Consider the following 17,128-nt stretch of genomic DNA (forward strand, 5'->3'; position numbering starts at 1 on the left):
GGTGAGACGCAAGATGCAAGCAGGAGGGTTATATGTTCGAATCTTGTCACTGCATTTTTTTGGCATTTTTTAATTCTATTAAATACAAGCAACTTCTTCGTAAATGAATCACCTTTTTTCCGCATCTTTTGATGGAAGCGATTTTTTTTTGTGTCTGGTCATGGAAGCGGGAAAATCAAGTCTCTCAATTCTCCCAAAAGATTCTATTTCCCAAAGCAACCTCTCATAATCGACTTCATAAACAGTAAGCAATAGACACTTGTAATTTGTAAACCCCTTTCTAATATCTGAATGTGTATCGTATCTCTGAATCTGTGTAATATATACTACTTCCGATTTTGAATCCTCTAGTTTTTGGTTTTAAATCTTTAATTTCAAAGGTCTGATCTAGACTTGAGTTTGAAACATATTCCGTTGTCAAGTTCTATGTTTTGATTGTGAACTTCCAATTTGTAAAGTTAATGTTATTAACAACCATACTTTCACTGCCCACCAAGTGTTTGATGATATTCTGAGTTCATTGGAACTATTGGTTTTACATGCTTTGTTCTCTTTTGATTATATTCTAGCTTTCTTTGTTAGTTAATTGGATGTGGATACATAATTCCTTTGTTTTCAGATACTTTAATGCAAAAAACCTTAATCTTATCTTTCGGCTAGCATTCTCTTGAAATTATGTAATTGATGGTGATTCACTTGACAGTTAGTTGAACATTACATCATGCTATATAATTCAGTAATTCACATACTCTTTTAATAAAGATTATTATTGAAAATCGATATAGGATCAATAGATATACTATTTTATTATGTGTTACATGTGCTTGTTAAAGATTAATTGTGTGATTTGTAGTGTTCATTCAGAATTATTTATTTCTGTATTTTTTGTTGGATCCCATTGTCACATGTTTTTTTGTTGTCAATTTCCTGAGTATAGTCTTGATGATACGTGGAACTTGGTTTCTTTTTTTTCATTATTACACTTGTTTGCTGTTAAAAAAATTATTAAGGGCCTCATATCTTTTATTTTGCCCCGGGCCTAAAATCGGGTTGGACCGGCCCTGATTATATTATGACATACAAGTAAAAAATTATTCTTTTTCAACCCAAGAAGAAACACCCTTTTGCTTTTGTAATATTAATTATTAACACTTAAGAAAAGATAATTCGAATGTGAGCAATCTTTACGAAGCAAACAGGTAACATATTAACTGGAAACATATTATTATTTTCTTTTTACGCATGCAACTCAACATATCAGCACATTACCCACAACAGCAACATATTAGGCCCATAAAATCACTAAACAGCATCAGGGGTAAAATGGTCAATGGCATATACTTTGTTATTTTGTATTATTTATGTTACATTTAATCTATGGTTGCTGTAAATACAAATTAGGTCTGTTTGTATTGATTAAATTTGGAAGTCATACTGACAAACTATCTAATTTTACATACTATTGGAATTATCATGTATTATTTAACTTTTTAATTTGCATCTTATTTTTTGTTTTTGCATATCTAACACTTGTTATTTTCTTTCGTACAGATTCAATATACTTAAATAAAATATTAGAAATGGACAATACAGATCGAAATTGGATGTATGAAAGGCTAGATGCTGATGGATTCATATCTCCTATTTTTAGAAATGGCTTGAATACTTTCATCGAATTTGCTTGTAGCAAACAACATTTTATGGATGGAGAAAAAATTAAATGTCCTTGCAAAAAATGCCTAAACAGACCATATAGAGAAATTGAAGATGTAAAGTTTCACTTGTCTAAGTTTGGTTTTATTCCAAACTACCATGTGTGGGATAAACATGGAGAACCAACTACAGGTTGTACTTCATCACAGATGGATGACACAACCACGAGTCTGAATCAACAACATGAACCCTCTTATAGGGAGATGATTTTGGATGCTGCAGGACCTGATTTCATGACAACCCATATCGATGAGGAGCCAAATCCACAAGATAAGATTTTTTTTGATATGCTTAAGGCTGCTGATAGAGAGTTGTGGTCTGGTTGTGAAAAGGTAACACAGTTGTCTGTTGTGGCTCGGTTATTGAATATCAAATCTGAATATCGCATCCCTGAGGAATGTTTTGATTCAATTTGTCAATTGATGAAGGATGGTTTACCAAAGGACAATACCATGGTTGATAGTTTATATGAGACAAAAAAATTAATACAAGGACTTGGTCTACCCGTGGAATTGATTGATTGTTGTATGTATGGATGCATGTTATATTGGCGAGGAGATAAAGATCTAGATCAATGCAAATTTTGTGAAGCGCCAAGGTATAAAAAGTCAAGAAATTCTTCTAAGTTTTCACGTGTACCTTTTTCCCGAATGCATTATTTGCCTTTGACTCCAAGGCTGAAGAGATTGTATGCTTCTCGAGCAACAGCTGCTTCCATGCGATGGCATGCACAAGATCATGGGCATGATGTTGGAGTTATGTGTCATCCGTCTGATTCTGATGCTTGGAAGCAATTTGATGTTATCAATCCGTCATTTGCAGCCGAAAGTCGTAATGTTAGGTTGGGACTATGCACAGATGGGTTCCAACCCCATGGAACCTCAGGAGCACAACATTCAATGTGGCCCATTATAATTACACCATATAACTTGCCACCATCTATGTGTATGAAGGAACCCTACATGTTTTTGACTGCAATTGTGCCCGGACCTAAAAACCCTAAGCAAAGGTTAGATGTTTTCCTTCAACCTGTTATAGCAGAACTCAAAGACTTATGGGAAGAAGGCATCGTAACTTTTGATGTATCACTTAAACAAAATTTTCAAATGAGAGCTGCTTTAATGTGGACAATTAGCGATTTCCCTGCATATGGCATGCTATCTGGTTGGGCAACTGCAGGTAAGCTAGCATGTCCACATTGTGGAAAATATTCACAAGCATTTAGGCTGCCAAACGGTAAAAAGATTTCTTGGTTTGATTGTCATAGAAGATTTCTTAAATCTGATCACCCATTCAGATTGAATAAGACTAAGTTCACCAAGAACCGTATAGAAGAAAGGGGTCCTCCTCCAATTATGAATGGTGTAGAAATTTTAAGGGAAATTGAAGATTTTGGCTTGTTAAAAGTGACAGAAGTTAATGCTGAGTTAGTAAATAAATCATGTAGCAAAAAAGTTGGATGTGGTTGGAAAAAAAGAAGCATATTTTGGGATTTGCCATATTGGAAAACAAATTTAATAAGACATAATTTTGATGTTATGCACGTTGAGAAGAATTTTTTTGAAAATTTGTTTTACACAGTAATGGATGTGAAGGACAAGACAAAGGACAATACAAAAGCAAGAGCTGATTTGAAAGTCTTCTGTAATAGAAAAGGTTTTGGTAAAAATCAAGTTACAGGTCAATATACAAAAGCGCCATATGCGTTAAGCAAGGAGGAAAAAAAAGTCGTATGTAAATGGGTGGAGAATTTGACATTTCCAGATGGTTATGTGTCGAATCTCGGGAGATGTGTAGACTTGAGCACACATAGACTATTTGGAATGAAGAGTCATGATTGCCATGTATTTATGCAAAGATTGTTGCCAATTGCGTTCCGCGAGATGTTACCAACCAAGGTGTGGGAAGCAATCACTGAGATAAGTCTTTTCTTTAGAAGCTTAACCGCAACAGTAATTACTGTTGAAGACATGAAAAGGCTTGAAGCTGAAATTCCTGTAATTCTTTGTAAATTGGAGGAGATATTTGTCCCTAGATTTTTTGACTCGATGGAACATTTACCGATACATTTACCATATGAAGCAAAGATAGGAGGCCCTGTTCAATATCGTTGGATGTATCCATTTGAAAGGTTAATTTTGTACTTCGCATTATATTTTATACATTAAATGTTAACTTTGGTTAACTTTGGTTAACTTTAATATGTTGTCTGTTCCATTGTAGATTGCTCCATCAATTGAAAAAGGATGTTAAAAACAAAGCTAGAGTGGAAGGGTCAATTTGCAATGCATTCTTGGTTCGTGAAGCCTCAAATTTTGCTCTCACTATTTCGAGCCCCATGTTTATACACGTATCAGAAAGATGCCTCGTAATGATGATGGAGGAGCTGAAGATGTTGATGAAGAAAAGTTGAGTATATTTTTACATCATGGTCGCGCATATGGAAAACTCAAGAGTAGGAGGTTAAGTGATAAGGAGTTTAATGCATTACATTCTTACATACTATTTAATGAAGAGAAGGTGCAACCGTATGTCAAGTAAGCTTGTAATTGACATTTCAAAGTAACATATTATTCAACTTTGCATGATTTCATATTATTTTTATTATGTGTACGGAAAATATGAAAGGTTGCTGAAAGAACTATATCCTGATATAAGCGAACATGATCTCATGGAAGAAGTGGATACAAACTTTGCCTCCTGGTTTGAGAATTATGTGAGTGCTTAGGATATTATTATTATTATTATTATTATTATTATTATTATTATTATTATTGACAGATTTCTTATGTAGTTCCTTTTATGCAATATAGGCACGTCAAAATCAAATAAAGAACAAGTATATACATGATCTTTCAAGAAGACCCTTAAGGATGGTGAAATTATATAACGTCTACTTTGTCAATGGTTATAAGTTTCATACTGAATCATATGGTGCTAACAAAGTGACAATGAATAGTGGAGTGTGTATAAGTAGCGACTCTTGTGATTACTATGGCAGGTTGTTGGAAATACTAGAAGTTGAATATCCTGGTTTGCCAATTAAAAGCACAGTCTTGTTCAACTGTGAATGGTATGATCCAACTCCTAATGTTGGGGTCAAGGTCCATAAGCAATATAAGCTGGTTGACATAAACAAACAAAGAAAGTTTAGAAAGTTTGAACCATTTGTTTTAGCTGTGCAAGCAACTCAAGTTTGTTTCATTCCATACCCTAGCATGAAGCAAAACATGTCTGATTGGTTAGCTGTATGTAAAGTTAAACCACGTGGATGGATTGATGTACAAAATACTACTAATAATAAAAATGATGATGCTTTTCAAGATGATGAAGCGGAACCAAATGAAATCATTAGCCCTATGGAAGAAGCATCCACAAGTTCACGTGATGAAACAGTCGAGTATGGCGACATCTCAAGCAATGCTTCTAGTGATGATAATGATGATGACAATGAGGGTGAGTTTGGGTACAATTCATCAACAAACGAAGAAGAAGACGGAAATGATGATATGTATGATGATGATAATGAGTAAGGCTTCATTAACGATTTGTTTGAAACTTTAGAGATTTGTTTTTTTTGGTTTTAGTTGCTTTACAAATGGGAACGATATTGGTATTGATTTGTTTGTTACACCATCACAGTTTAATTATTTTAGTTTATTATAACATTGTAATCTATATGCATATATAGGACAAACCAATTTATACTCTGTGTTGCTTTTTCCTAGCAAGGGTATTTTAGTCTTTCTAATTTTTTTTGTAGTCCTTTTGGTGGAAACTTTGGTTAATGATGTGGGGAAATGCTAATATGTTAAGGGGTAAATACGGAATTTCCTTAAATAAAATTGGACATATTGAAAATCAAAAAAAGATATCGTATGATGTTATGCCCAGCAACCTGATCCAATTAAGATTGATCAGGCCAATCCTGACACAGCTTGGGTCGGTCCAAACTAACCAGTCCAATAACATTTCCAACTTTGTTCTTGTTCAGGTCCAGGTTTTGTGTTATTTTTCAATTTACTTTATGTTTGATTTTGTAAAAATAGTTGGTTTTTGTGCTTTATACGGATGAATATGGACAGATTAGGACAATAACAAATCATTTTGGTGGGATACAGGGTGGTATTTCTAATGGAGATGTCATATACATGAGAATAGCCTTCAAAAAAACATCTACAATTGGAGTAAGTATTATTAAATTTTGAGAAAAATAGTTGATTGATTTCTTTGACTACAATTGGAGTAACTATTGTTTGAAATTTTCCATGAGATTTGGCATATGGATATAATTTCGAGCATATATGAATAAGTAGATAATAATAAGTAATGTCAACAACATCTATAACAAGGAAGGGTATTTTGGGTATTTTCAAAGGAAAAAGGTTTCATACTGCAATAATTTCAGTTACGGGAGTGAGTTTCAGCTACAAAATCATTTTGTTACCCATTCCATATATATAAAATCATTACCATGTAAATCATACGGATATATATTTACATATATCTTATCATTGATTGAAATTTTTTAATCCTTGTTTCAAATCCCGTCAAACCAAATCTCCCTGTATCTAATCCTTAAAAACCAATTCCCATTAATTACGCATAACTTCCCCACGTCAAGAGTAATCCTGGTGGTGGACGTCTTTGTTCGTCCTGCTTTCTTATCGACTTCTAGGGCTGTTCGTTGCTTCTTACTATTGTGCTCCCACAGATTCTGGTAAATTTTCTTTTATTTCTTCCATCTTCTTCTTAATCTTTATCTTTTATAAGTATCAAAGATAGTAAAATTAATCATGTAATTTAGTTGTGTTTCTACAATTTCTACATAAATCTGTTCGATCTTCTCTAGTTTCTACATCGAGATCCCACCGAATAAAAAAATTGATTGTTGAAGAATTTTTTTTACCGATCAGAATAACACCAGTTCGTGATTGGATTGCTACTAGACAACCGTATATGGCTTTACAGAAAAGTAGGAAGACACTAAAAGGAAAGATACCCACAAATGTTTCACTTATCGGTCATTTATATGTTGTTGTCTGCCATACTTCTTGATTTTATCGGACTTTTTTTATCAGTTTCAATATAACTTGTTTGTTTATGTGTAAACCTGGCCTCCTTATAATATTTCATTTCAAATTTGTTATTACAGAAGAGATGTCTCCGTTCCCATTGAAAGGACATCCAACAAGGCCACACAAGAACATGCATAGGTTGTTACAAAGGTACACGAATGAAGCATCCACCCCTGCATCCACACCGACTATGAGGCTGACAACATCTACCTCCCCACTGTTTGGTACTCAATCAGCCCCAATAACCACCCATTCATCCACACCAACACCATCATTTTCCCCTACATCGACAACGACAGCATCTACTACCCCCATAATGTTTAATACCTTATCAACCCCTTCATCCGCATCAACCCCATTGTTTAGTACCCTGTCATCCCCTTCATCCACATCAGCCCCACTGTTTAGTACCCTATCAACCCCTTCATCCACATCAGCCACATCATCATCCCCTTCATCTACACAAGCCCCATCATCCGCCCCTTCCTCCACAGCAGCCACATCGACACCGATTGCTACTGAACAAGAAGATGCACAACCAGAACAACGCATGAATATTACAGTTCGGGCAAATACGTAAGTGAAAATACTAATTGATTTTCATATTTTTTTTATTTAAGTTTGATTAGTTCATATTATTATGCATTTTTTTGTTTTGTAGATTATTACCTTCAGGTAAATGTTCGTCCATAATTACGAAATCATTCCTAGATAAAGTGGACGAAAATGGATATAAGTGGGTAAATTTAAGTGAAGAGACAAAAATTTTCTATTGGGAAGAGTTTCAGGTAGATTATTTATTATTATGTTTTTTTGTAATTATTAGTCACACCAATCACATATTATAACTTAATTGTTATTATGAATTATAGAAAAAATGCCAGTGGGATGTTGCTGTTAGTGACTCAGTCGTCAAGGCTGCTTGGGAACAAAAGGCCAAAGAAAGATATCGACAGTACATCTATGACATAAGCACAAGAAACCCAACTCGTGAAAAGCCATGTCACATAGAAATACAAGTATGGAATGCTTGGAATGCAATATGGAATTCAGAGGACTTCAAGAAAAAATCATAGCAAAATAAAAAAAATAGGCGTAAAGGTGTAGTTGGTGGAAAAGCCCCACCTACCCATAATGGTGGATCGGCTTCACATCAACAAATTGCTGCTGATATGGTATGTGTATTTTACCTACTAATATTATTTTTAACATCTTATTTTCATTTCATCTAATGGAGGTGTGTTTTAATTATTTTGGCATATTACATTCATGTTTACTTATGATCATTTTTTGAAAAGTTTTATAGCAATCTATAATATTTGTATAATATAACCACCGCCTTTACTTATTATTGGTTAATGTAAATTATTAAAGTCTAGTATGATAATTTATTTCTTTCATTTCATGTTGTGTTTGACATATACTTGGTGTTAATGTAGGAGGAATATACAGGAAAAGCTCCATCATGCTATGAACTATTCATGTTTACTCATACTAAGGATCATGACGGAAAAACATTTCAAGTTGACAAAGCTAAAGAAGTTCATGTAAGTTTATTTCTAATTTACTTGATAAAAGGAATTTTTTTTAAAAAAAATCTTGTATAAAAAAATATATTAATGCAACAATATCATTATAGGATTTGTTTGTGTCTCGACGTGCGGATTTGGCATTGCTAGGAGAGGAAGTTCCTGAAAGCGAACTGTTTTATGCAGCTGTTGGAGGACATGATCGTAAGAAAAGAGTTTATGGGCTTGGATCATATGGCAGGTCCATTTTTCGTGAAAACTCCTCTCAAACATGCACTTCACCAGATACAAGTTTTGAGAAAGATCATCTCGAGAGGAAGATCCAGAAATTAGAGGAAACCATAAACCAACAAAGGATGGAGTTGGATGATGTGAGAAACATGGTTAATGATATGAATAATCAGTGATACACTCTTTATTGATTGCATTTTAGGATTTCTAGTTGAGTTTGAGTATTACACTAATTTGATTGGTGCTTTGGACATAGGGGTATTTCATTTGACGATAAACTATTTTTTTATTAAGTATTTTTGTAATTTCTTTTATTGTTATTGCAATTTCAGAATCTTGATTTTGTTATAAATTCGCTTCAGAAGAAAAAATTGAATCATTTTTTTATGTTTTTTAAATAATCATGTCACCATTTTTTGTTATTGATATTGTTACAGAGTTACTATGGCTATTTTTACGTTGTTATTATGTAGTTGAATTATTATGGATTTTTCTATGGAATCTATTCCGTCATAATTTTTTTTTTTTGCAATGAAAATATGTTGTTGTAAATTTACTATGGAATATTTGCAACAAAAATATATTGTAGTAAATTTGCTATGGAAGTAAATTGTAGTATATTTACTACCAACTATCTGTTACAGAATTAGATCGTAGTAGATTCACTATGGAATATTTGCTACGACATTGCACGTAGTAGATTTGCTATGGAAATTAGCTACGGGTATGGTTTGTAGTTAATTTGTGACAGATTAACTATGGATTGGGTGGTAGGTAATTTGCTACGGATATGCTACGGACAACAATTGTAGCTAATTTGCTACGTCACTGCTACGGATACAGTTTATAGGTATTTTGCTACGGAAATAAGTTTGTTGCAAAATCCGTTGCGAAGGTCCTACGGATTCCGTAAAAAAAGTTTAGTAACGAGGATTTTTGCAACAGATGGGTTCTGTAGCAAATTTCGTCTCTAACCACACGTAACTACGAAATATCATGGTTTAGCTACGAAATATTTCCGTAGTTATTTCGGATTTTTCTTGTAGTGTTATATGATATGGTTATATCTATATGCCGTTGGTATTTTGGGGGCAACACTAAAATTTCGAGCTTACATTTATCGATTATTGTTTCAGGTACTTCTGATGATCACGGGAAGGCGAAGGCATGATCGTGCACCTCCTTATGTTTTTATGATGTGATTCTGGGATACTCTGACATTATACCATTTTGAAAACATATTTGTAATAATTAACTCTTTTTGAATGATTAATTTTTTTTTTTAAATTGGCTTAAATTTTATGGATGTTACAAGTTGGTATCAGAGCCCTGGTTTGAGTGAATGGGATAAACACTTGTGTGAATCCAGTCACAAACTAGGATCTAAGAGTTTTTGCAAAATGTTTTTGATAAAGAAATTATGATAAAAGATTTGGGTTAAGGGCATGGGCTCGATCTCTTGTCATGTTCTTGTTTGATTGTTGGATTGGGATCGGGAACGTGGACCTTGACTTAACTTTGACTTTAAGGAGGATGCAAGTGTACCATCAGCCGGAGCTCGCGATATACCACAAAATACCTTACAAATTATTGGTTTTGTGATATGTTAGAACAACATGCTAGTACTAGGCTAGGGATCTTCAAGAATTGCATGATAGAATTGTCTGATTATATGATGTCAGATAGCCTAGGGTTTTTCCTTATATGAAATTGACATCATTACTGTAGTTTCTTAGTGTCTGCATCACAGTTGTACATCATTACGACAGTATCTGGTTGAAAATGACTGAAGGGCAGTCCAACACCAAGATATGCTTGGTAATGTATATATTGTATGGATCCGGCATCACTGTAGCGCATCACACCACTATTTTCCGCACTATGATGTTCTTGGGATTTGTACTCTGACATTATTATGACTTGGTTTTGAGACATATGACTTATGGGTTTTATGATATCAGATAACTGGATGATGTTTTCAATAATATGTTTTATAAATTATCAAACTAAAAATGAAATTTTTGGGTCTCGGATTTTTGGATGTTTCAAGTTTGTATTAGAGCCTTGGTTTGAGGGATTCGGACACACCTTTGGGGGTGTATGGACTCAAACTGAGGGTTTGAAAGTTTTTGAAAATAAAATAATTTTTCAAAAAATAAAATTAATAGTTTTGAGAAAGAACAAGGTGTGTGATGTGTGAAATCAGCCCAGCTCAAGTAAAATTTTCCCCGAGATACCCGTACATGTTATGTTATGATATGATATAATTATGAGAACTGCATGCTAGATTAGGGTTGAGGATCTACGATAACGCCTTTTATGCCTGTTGTATGTACTTGTTGAGCTGCATGACAGTACAGACTAGTTAGAGATGTTGGGTTTTGTATACTACAACATCTTATGGTGCACATACAACACTAGAAGCTTTGGATCTATGTTTTCACTAATTATACATGCAAATGGTTTCCAAAGCTTTAAACCTATTACTAGCATTCAATTTACATAAACAATATGTAATACTAGATAGGATAGCATACCTCTTATTGTAGCTTGGATCCTTGTTGTAATTGGTGTTGCTAGAAAGACTTTGGCATTTAGGAACTTAGTGCTCCAAGTTTTGCACCTCAAATGGAATCACAACTCACCTAGGACAAAGGTGACTCTTGAGAGAGAAACTCCATGCACAAAAAACACCTCCAAAGACTCCAAGAACTTGTGTAGGCATTTTTTTTACGTTAAGAGCACATATTTATATGTTGGATTTCAAGTGTCATGGGTATAACCCAAATCCATAACCACGGGTTTTATGATCCATGGTTCATGTGGCCCAACTCTTTATGTATCCATACATAAACTTGGTTCAACATGTATGATAAGCCCAACACACATACACACACACACACACATATATATATATATATATATATATATATATATAACTAATTACCATAATTAGTCCACATAGATTTAATTAGTCACTTTTGATCACTAAATTAATTCCAAATTAATTCTTGATCAATACTAGTTAAAACATCTGACTTCATATTAATACATTAGAACTTATAATATTTTGATAAATCATATATAACCTTTTCTCAAGAGTCCATCCTAACAAATTGTCCTAGTGTTATGAAACCCAAATGGACCATGATACTCTCGGGTCGAGTACATAGCAATAATACTTATGGTCCTAGACATCTAATCCAAAAGTCTCACACTTGGATAAGTATAAAACTATTATTGAAAGTATGACTCCAAAATCACGACTAGCAATCGTAGCTCTTAAAAGCTGTTGTCGAACTCTGACCTAGTCAATGGCGTGTCCATTAGATAAGGGTTCATATATTCCTCCATTCTAGATACCATATGGACTGACACATGGATTATAATCATTCTCTCTCTCTCTCTCTCTCTCTCTCTCTCCATCTGTTGTTTATTGATTTCCGATTTATGATGACTGCTAATTGAACAAATCAAACCAGTCTAGGCCCAGCCGAGCACTTACGTTTGTCATCACTATATCATCGAGGGGCCTACAAATATCGCTTTTATCCCTATAATGGTAAAAGGAATGGATAAACTTTGACTCATATTCTAGCTATATTTACTCATCAAATCACACACAACATCTGTTTTATAACACCGAGTTACTGGTGCGTTTTCACATTATCAATGTGCAACCGACTCTTAAATTACGACCCACATGTCTTGGTTTAAAGAATATAAGATATTATCGTCTCATGATCATTCGTGATAAAATCCATGAAGTGATTTAATTGAGCGTGGGTTTAATCCAATACTCGAATCTAATTCCAGGAGCACTCATGAATACTGCAGCTATGTCTATGCCACCTAGACAAACTACAGACCCATTCATGACAGTCTTGCATCAATACCTACTTCCAAAGTATGATCGATTGTGGATAGTTTGAATAACGTAGTTATTCAGGAAGTCAAAACATGAAAAGTGAAACACAAGAATAATACTAATCCTATATGGGTTTAAAACTTTTGAGTGTAAATAAAACAACTTTTACCTAAGCACCGTATTGATTACCCATTATTCATGTAATGTTTTGATTAATAAACTTAATACTTGAATTTAAAACAATAGTTATGCCATGCTCCAAGCATGCACACTATATTTACCTATGGTCCTTTCTTTTTGAAATAGTTCAATTGACAACATTTCAATGATTGCTAATTTCACAATTCCAAATCCTTATTGTAGATGTATGAATACCAAATTCTTGCCATTTACTCTAATCTGTTGGATTCCAAACTTATATGCAACTATCTACTGTAAAGACTATGCACAAAAGTCATAGAAACTTGGCAACAGACATTACAAAGTCTACTAATGGAGAGAAATTCCATGGAAACGAAGTCTCAAATTCAAAGTACATTACTTTGAACATCCTTCTTACATTAAGTTTTCTAATCTTACACAGATTTAAAGAATAACTTCCACCTATGGAAACATTTCCACATTCCCATTTTGACTATCACTTCTGAACAAGAGTTGCCTCTTTTAAGAATATGTCAATATGGTCCTTCTAAAATACTTCCAACTGTCCATGAGCAATCAATCTTTGGTAAACCTCAGATTGTCCTCAACAGTTGCTCAATCGTTTTAGTCATATCCAATTATGGTATTTTTTTCCTCTTAAATCCTTAGGCATTTGGAAAATTTAGAATGGATGAATATTATAGCACATATAATCGATCCTATATCCGAAGCATATGGGACACGATTCATGATGTCTCACATAAAGGCATGATACTAGACCAGTCTTTTGCTATAATGTTTCTATTTGCCATGTTCTCACAATTTGAACTATGAAGAGGGATGCCGTAATCATAATCGAATTTTGAGAACGCAATTTACATTCCATATATATATAATTTTCTTATGTTTAACCATTCCAACATAACATTCATATATATATATATATATATATATATATATATATATATATATATATATATATATATATATATTGACTAAATTTGATTAAAATCTCAATCCAAGCAGTTAGAATTGCAATGAAGTATAATTTCCTCTCCCATAATTATAGCAAAACAACTTTTCAAACCCTGCAACTTTGTAAATTGAAACTTTTTTTTTCTATAATTAACACTGCTAACTTGCAACACTTAACATAATAATCATGCTCCCACTAACATGATAATTATTACCTTATTAGCATAACACTTATGCTCCCATGAGCTTTGACATGTATCCATAAATCAGCTGGACTTCTAGAAATCAATACTAATTGAGTTTCTTACAAAAGTTTAGCTTTCTGATACGAGATGCTTCAATAAGACTTTATCTAATCTTCCCAAAATCATACACATTTCCTTAGATAGCACATATGTGTGTCTAAACAATATTAGAACTATGAAGATAGATGTCATAATCATAGTCTTAAATGTTTTTTCCTTTGCCATTGCTCATAATTCGAACTATGAAGAGGGATGTTGTAATCATAATCGAATTTGAGAAATGCAACTATCATAATTGCTAACTATTTAAAATCTACTCAGTGAAAGCGTTTCCTCACCATCATTTTCATGAATTGGAGAGAAACCATAAGACACTTATATTTATATGGTGTATGTGTTCCTATCCATGTGAATTTGTCATAACCATAATCACAAGACAAGGTTAGTGACAAATCCAAACTTATATGGACTGAACTTGTTCAATCTTAATTTCTTGCCACCTGGTAGCACAAGGGCCTACCATTGCTTCCAGTTTGTTATGCAAGCAATTGAGAACTCATAGAACTCACATACATAGTCAAAATCAACTAGAATGGGCACATAAATAGGAATATGTCCACACGATAGGTTACAAAACCTCAATTCGTGAGCTAGTGATTAACAATACTCTTGATTAGTTCTTGAAACTTTTCAAGATTTTTAAGACTCCCACTAACCTCTTGACACATAGATTCTCTATGTCAAGAACCATTCCTTGAGAAACAAATATTCATGAGTTAGTGCGGATTCTTATCAAGAGAAACACTTCACAAAATTGGTTTTAGTTGGTCTTTGTTTTATCCAAAACATCACAACTTACCAATTTCAAATTTACAAGAGTAATAAAACATTTTACTCTACATTTCACAAGTGTTATAAACCTTTCTTAAGATTATGTCACTCAAGTTACAATCTCTAAGACTCTATTTGGAACTAAGTATGAGTCATCTATTTGATTTAACCTTTTTAACAATTCACGATTCCTCTTCTTAGCCATAAAAATGCACTAAGATGTCCTTAGAAGATCAATTATGATATGGTTTCATAATCACTAAGATAATCATAAAATAATATACTCAAGTACTCTCCCATATTTTCAGATTGGAGAAACTTTTATCTTTATACCTAGGCAGATTCTTCTCATTCTTTTTGCCTTACCTTGAAACTTTTCTAATGTTTCAGAATTACACTTAAACTTGTAAGCATAACCATATTTACTAAACTTTTAATAAATCATAACAAATAGTCTTATCGTTCTTTGTGGTGGACCTGATCAACGCACAACCACGTATACTCAATCCCTTAGTCCTTCACTTGGCTCACATATACATGTGAACAAGGAATTAGTCTTAATTTACCAAATATGAAAATTCTCATTCATCACACAATACAACTTGCATGATTTCAAGTTTCTATCAAACTGAAACTTGGGTGTTGAGAATTTTTTGCTTATTTGGTAAATTATGACACTACCACAAATGAAAGAATCAAATCCATTTTCTGGTATTGCTATCAATGGAATCATATGAACAACAATTATTTAACAAATGCCACTATAAGGATGCTTAAAATAAATAAAATCTAAACTTTTCTTTTATTTTAAAACTTGTGTAAAAACTTATCCTTACAATGCAAATACATATGAAAAACATGTTGTTATCTATTCCTAAGCAATATATCATAACTCTTAACCAGCAACTAAAAATTTTGATCATCAAACCATGCAATCGAAATCCATCTATTCGCGATCAAAATCGGCTTACTCGTTCTTTAAGCTTCCTTACTTTTCCTTGATTCTTAAAACATCAAAGTGTAATTACATTACATCATGTATTAAGAATGTCGAAATACGAACTTAATAGAGTTGGATAATGGACTTTACCTGAAGTAGAGTCAAACCTTTTTGACTTTACCATCTCTTAGATCTCTCAGGTAATCATGGCAGCTTCGCAATCAATTCCCCTTCTCTTTGTAAAAGAAACATATGGACTCTTTGGAAATGGTACATGAGACTATCTCAGACTTAGCCTTTCTCTTTACCGTTTGGTTAAACGACTTGACCATGGTCGATTCCTTTCCATTGGGAAAAGTAAGCTTTTCTGTACTTCTAATGCTACCATTGCCATGGAAGTTTGTGAAGTAGATCTTCCAATAAAATTTGCTTTACCAGTGCTCCAAATCATTGCTGATTTAGCGGCAACAAGCAAATAGGTAAGATCGATAAGGGTCGTGTCGTGATATGTCATCAGGGAGCGACTGAAGAACCAAGGTAACAACCAGCTTCCTCGAGACTTCGACACCCAACTCTCCCAACCTGTCAATATGTAACTACATCTCGAAGATGTGAGCATATATAGACTTTGCTTACCAATAAGTATTGAGTGACCTTGAACTTTTCAAGTCTCTGATCTTGTGGGTTAGGGAGAATAACTGAAGGAGGTGGAGGAAGTGAAATATGATTTCTAGTCCCATTAATGCACAACAAGGGGATTAATCTTTCACCTTCATTGACATGTGGGATATCATATTCATTAAGAAAGCCTTTTCCAAAAGGATAATGAGGACCATGGTTGTCATAATTAGACATCTATGAGGGAGAAATTCAAGTTTAGTTGATTTAAGTCCTTAATATAACACCCAATATGCAATATTAAGACTAGGACCTAACACAATATTTTATAACTTGGAAGAGGGATGTCGTAATCCAAGCCACAAAATATTTGAAGGTAGGTAAATGACGATTTACCAATTTCCACCATAAAAAATGAAATTGAACATTAAGTTTTAATTAGACTGAAACTCTCGATCCTTTAAGACTCATTGAACTATTCAATAGCATGTTTAAATCTCGATTGTCTCCTTCAAGTTTGTGACTGGGATGCCGAGGATCACAAACAAGGAGTGAATAACCATACAAATTAGATTGGTACACCCAATGTTACAACCACCTGATCAATGTGCGGGTAAACCATACACACTCCATTGATCTATGATTAACATCACGCTACCCTTTTCCACACATTGTAAGTCCATATTAGTGTGTCGGTTAACCACACATGCTCCATTAACGACTTAACAAGGTGCAAAGTGCAACTTCATGGGTTACCACCAAATTCACATTTTCCTAAGTAACTAAGATTGGGAATTTATAAGTGTTTAGTTACTTAGTATTTATCATTATACTTTTAATGAAGGGAGAATTAGAATCCTTTCATACCCGTTCGGCTAACGACCCTCCACCAGTCAAGGAAGTGGTGGGTGAGAGTGGACACCCATTAAACTGTCATTTTATAGGTAGTAACCTTATAC

At 33.7% G+C, this 17,128-nt stretch overlaps 1 protein-coding gene and 1 pseudogene across 1 annotated transcript; both read left to right on the forward strand.

The window, feature by feature from the left end:
- The first annotated feature begins 1,580 nt into the window (after positions 1–1,580).
- On the forward strand, positions 1,581–6,771 carry LOC145010556 (uncharacterized; annotated as a pseudogene).
- Positions 6,772–7,341: 570 nt separating this feature from the next.
- Positions 7,342–8,727, forward strand: LOC145010557 (uncharacterized). Its single transcript, XM_078969081.1, has 6 exons — positions 7,342–7,367; positions 7,453–7,579; positions 7,664–7,746; positions 7,885–7,966; positions 8,231–8,338; positions 8,431–8,727. Exons 1-6 carry the CDS (start codon positions 7,342–7,344, stop codon positions 8,725–8,727), a joined length of 723 nt encoding a protein of 240 aa, XP_078825207.1.
- Positions 8,728–17,128: the final 8,401 nt, after the last annotated feature.

Source organism: Lactuca saligna, chromosome 8 (assembly GCF_052625555.1).
Source record: "Lactuca saligna cultivar CGN05327 chromosome 8, ASM5262555v1, whole genome shotgun sequence".
NCBI classification, from domain to species: Eukaryota; Viridiplantae; Streptophyta; class Magnoliopsida; order Asterales; family Asteraceae; genus Lactuca; species Lactuca saligna.

Coding starts and splice junctions, on each gene's coding strand:
- LOC145010557 (XM_078969081.1), top strand. CDS start 7,342: ATGAATATTACAGTTCGGGCAAATAC. Junction 7,580..7,663: donor TCTATTGGGAAGAGTTTCAG/GTAGATTATTTA, acceptor TATGAATTATAG/AAAAAATGCCAGTGGGATGT. Junction 8,339..8,430: donor ACAAAGCTAAAGAAGTTCAT/GTAAGTTTATTT, acceptor ATATCATTATAG/GATTTGTTTGTGTCTCGACG.